At 37.2% G+C, this 2,500-nt stretch overlaps 2 protein-coding genes across 5 annotated transcripts in view; one reads left to right on the top strand and one right to left on the bottom strand.

Moving 5' to 3' along the window:
• LOC125032777 (protein unc-50 homolog) overlaps positions 1–2,500 on the top strand; it is a 27,265-nt gene that overhangs the window by 16,796 nt on the left and 7,969 nt on the right. The window lies entirely within an intron of this gene.
• Positions 1–2,500, bottom strand: part of LOC125032776 (beta-1,3-galactosyltransferase 5-like) — a 5,225-nt gene that overhangs the window by 555 nt on the left and 2,170 nt on the right. For all 4 annotated transcript variants that reach the window (XM_047624124.1, XM_047624126.1, XM_047624125.1 and 1 more), the window contains 2 exons: positions 2,146–2,344; positions 1–1,792 (listed from right to left, as the gene is read on the bottom strand). The exon at positions 1–1,792 is cut by the window's left edge and continues 555 nt beyond it. In XM_047624124.1, coding sequence (XP_047480080.1) covers positions 926–1,792; positions 2,146–2,344 — 1,066 coding nt within the window. In that variant the 3' untranslated portion in view covers positions 1–925. The remainder of the gene's footprint in view (positions 1,793–2,145; positions 2,345–2,500) is intronic.

Raw genomic sequence — 2,500 nt, 5'->3', positions numbered from 1 at the left:
AATATCATTATTAATACTACAGTATGACTAGCTAGTAAGGAATATTCATTTTCATCAATATGGAGAAAATCAGGAAACTGAGGATCACTATCCCATGCAATCATGAAACAAGATATAGCTCAAATTTTAGTAAGTGAAGGGCATTTGCCAGCAGGAACCTGGGCCATCAACAATGAGAGTGATGACAGGGAGAGAAAAAGGGTTACTATAGTTTCTCCAGTCTCGGGAAAGGGGGAAAAAAATGGCAACCCACTCTGGCCTCTGGAGTACCCCTATGTACCAAGTCTCCATTATGTGCCAGTCGGTTAACATTTACCTTTCTTCATCTCTTTCAAATTTATACAAGATATATTTTTATTGCTTTACATCAAAATTTGCTTCCTTCTACACCCCTTTACAATTTCTCTAAAGAGACTTGGCAACTCAGAGTCCTCCATACTCTAGGGTGTGCTACCCATTTTTTTTTATTTCCTGAAACTAGACAGAGTATAGAATACTGATTTTGCTCTTCTGGAGCTTCTGCAATTAAGCATGTGCTATTTACCCATAGATTAATTTTCACACATTTTATTCCCTACTAATGGAATGATAACTGAAAGAGAATGTATATCAAAAGTACCTGCACAAAAAGAGAAGTAAAAGAGTCATGTAATTAAAAACAACATGTTATAGCAGTGGTCCATATACATACCTTCTGTTCATTAAGTACCTAAATATTAAAATGTTGCAATTTAGTTAAGAACATTCATAAGAAGTAAGTTTACTTTTACATTATACTTTAAGTTATAGTCTTTTCCTCTCTTTTTCCTTACAGTGGTAGGCCTTAAATATGAATGCATTTATTTTAATAAATAAGTTTATCACAGTTGACTTTTCCCCATTAAATGGCAAGTGAAATTACTGTCAATCCTCTTATTGTGTCTCCTCACTTAGACACCCTGGGAAATAAATATGATATCAGCGAATTAAAATTGTTCAGAATGTGTGTCAGGATTCCATCACATGCACCATTGTCTAAAGAAGCAACAGCAAGTGACATGGAGGAAAGCTCAGCAGGAGAGAGCCCATGTGCTGTTAGGAGTTCATTGTAAGTGCAGACGCTGTCCCAACGAGGACGGAACCTGCTCCAGCCGTCAAGGTGGCTCAGCTTCAACTTCAGGCCTTGACTTCCAATGATGCCTGACATATATACATCTTCAAGGGCAATGACAGGATGTTGCTTAGCCTCATGTATGAGGTGAGGAATTATATTAGACGACATAATGTACGCAGTGCCTGATAAGAATGGAGGGAGCCTGTCATATCTATAAACACTTCTGTCCAGATACCACTTGGAGCTTGGGTTTCTGTCAGCCTGTACATTTTTGTACAAGTAACCCCCAAATATGTAAGACTCATAGTCATGGCTCTTGGAATTCAAAAAGTAGTTAATAAGTCCATATGGCTTAAATGATTCACATGTAGAAAGTTCAGTTGAAGAACTTGGCTGCATACTTTCTTCTTCAAATTTATCCTGTAGGACATCCTCACCAAGGGTTACTGTATTTTTCTGGTACAACTTCTTATAAATATCATTCCTGGCATTGGTCACACAGGTGATAAAATCATGAAATTTCTTGGTATTAAGGAATACATCATCGTCTATTTTAAGCACATAATTAGCCTTTCTGCAGAACTTCTGAGCCCAGCTGACAAGGCTCAATGTCTTCAGAGTCAGATTGTTGTACGAGTCAAAAAAGCTGAGGTCTTGGGCGATATCCCCATATTGTCGTCCTTCTTCAGCAATCTTTTTCTGAGAAATAAAGAAATTCATTTCAGACACAGAAAGACCTAATTTGGTCCCAGATGAAATTGCTTAACATCATAGTCTGGCAAAGTGTGATGTGAATTTTACTATTGTATCACATTTTGAGGAGAGAATATAAAGAAAACTAAAATGTTATTCTAAGTATTTGTTTGGTGATGCAAGACAGTTATGTAAATGAAAACAGAATCACATTGCTTATACCCAGCCCCTTATTTTAATAATAATACATATGACTGGAAACTTTTCTACCATTTACTACTCTTCCTTGCAAACAAATGAAAGCTATGTAATTTACAACAAATATTTGCACAATACTTCCCAGTCAAAATGCTATATACCTGTAACTGAGGATTATTTGTTGCTCCAAGATAAAACATGACGGGCCAGTTTGCTGGAAAATTGCCATTCCAGCTTTTTCTGACTGCTTCCCGGGCTTCGTGGTTTGCAGCTGATGTTGGTACAATCACCAGGACGTCAACTTTCTTGTCCTGGCAGGTTTTCAGTACTTCGGCAGGCTCAACCCACAGTTGATGAATACTGCAGGTTATTTGCAATAAGCATTATTTTATGAACAAGGAAGCAGTAATTATAGCACTCCATACCAGAAATCGGGCATGCAAAATGCTAGTCAGTTTGATGTATCATTGCTGGAAGTTGGCTAATTATTTGGGCTTTCTAAGGAAATATACTATA

The sequence above is a fragment of the Penaeus chinensis genome, chromosome 15 (genome assembly GCF_019202785.1).
Source record: "Penaeus chinensis breed Huanghai No. 1 chromosome 15, ASM1920278v2, whole genome shotgun sequence".
Taxonomy (NCBI): domain Eukaryota; kingdom Metazoa; phylum Arthropoda; class Malacostraca; order Decapoda; family Penaeidae; genus Penaeus; species Penaeus chinensis.
This window is presented reverse-complemented; position numbering and strand designations above follow the sequence as displayed.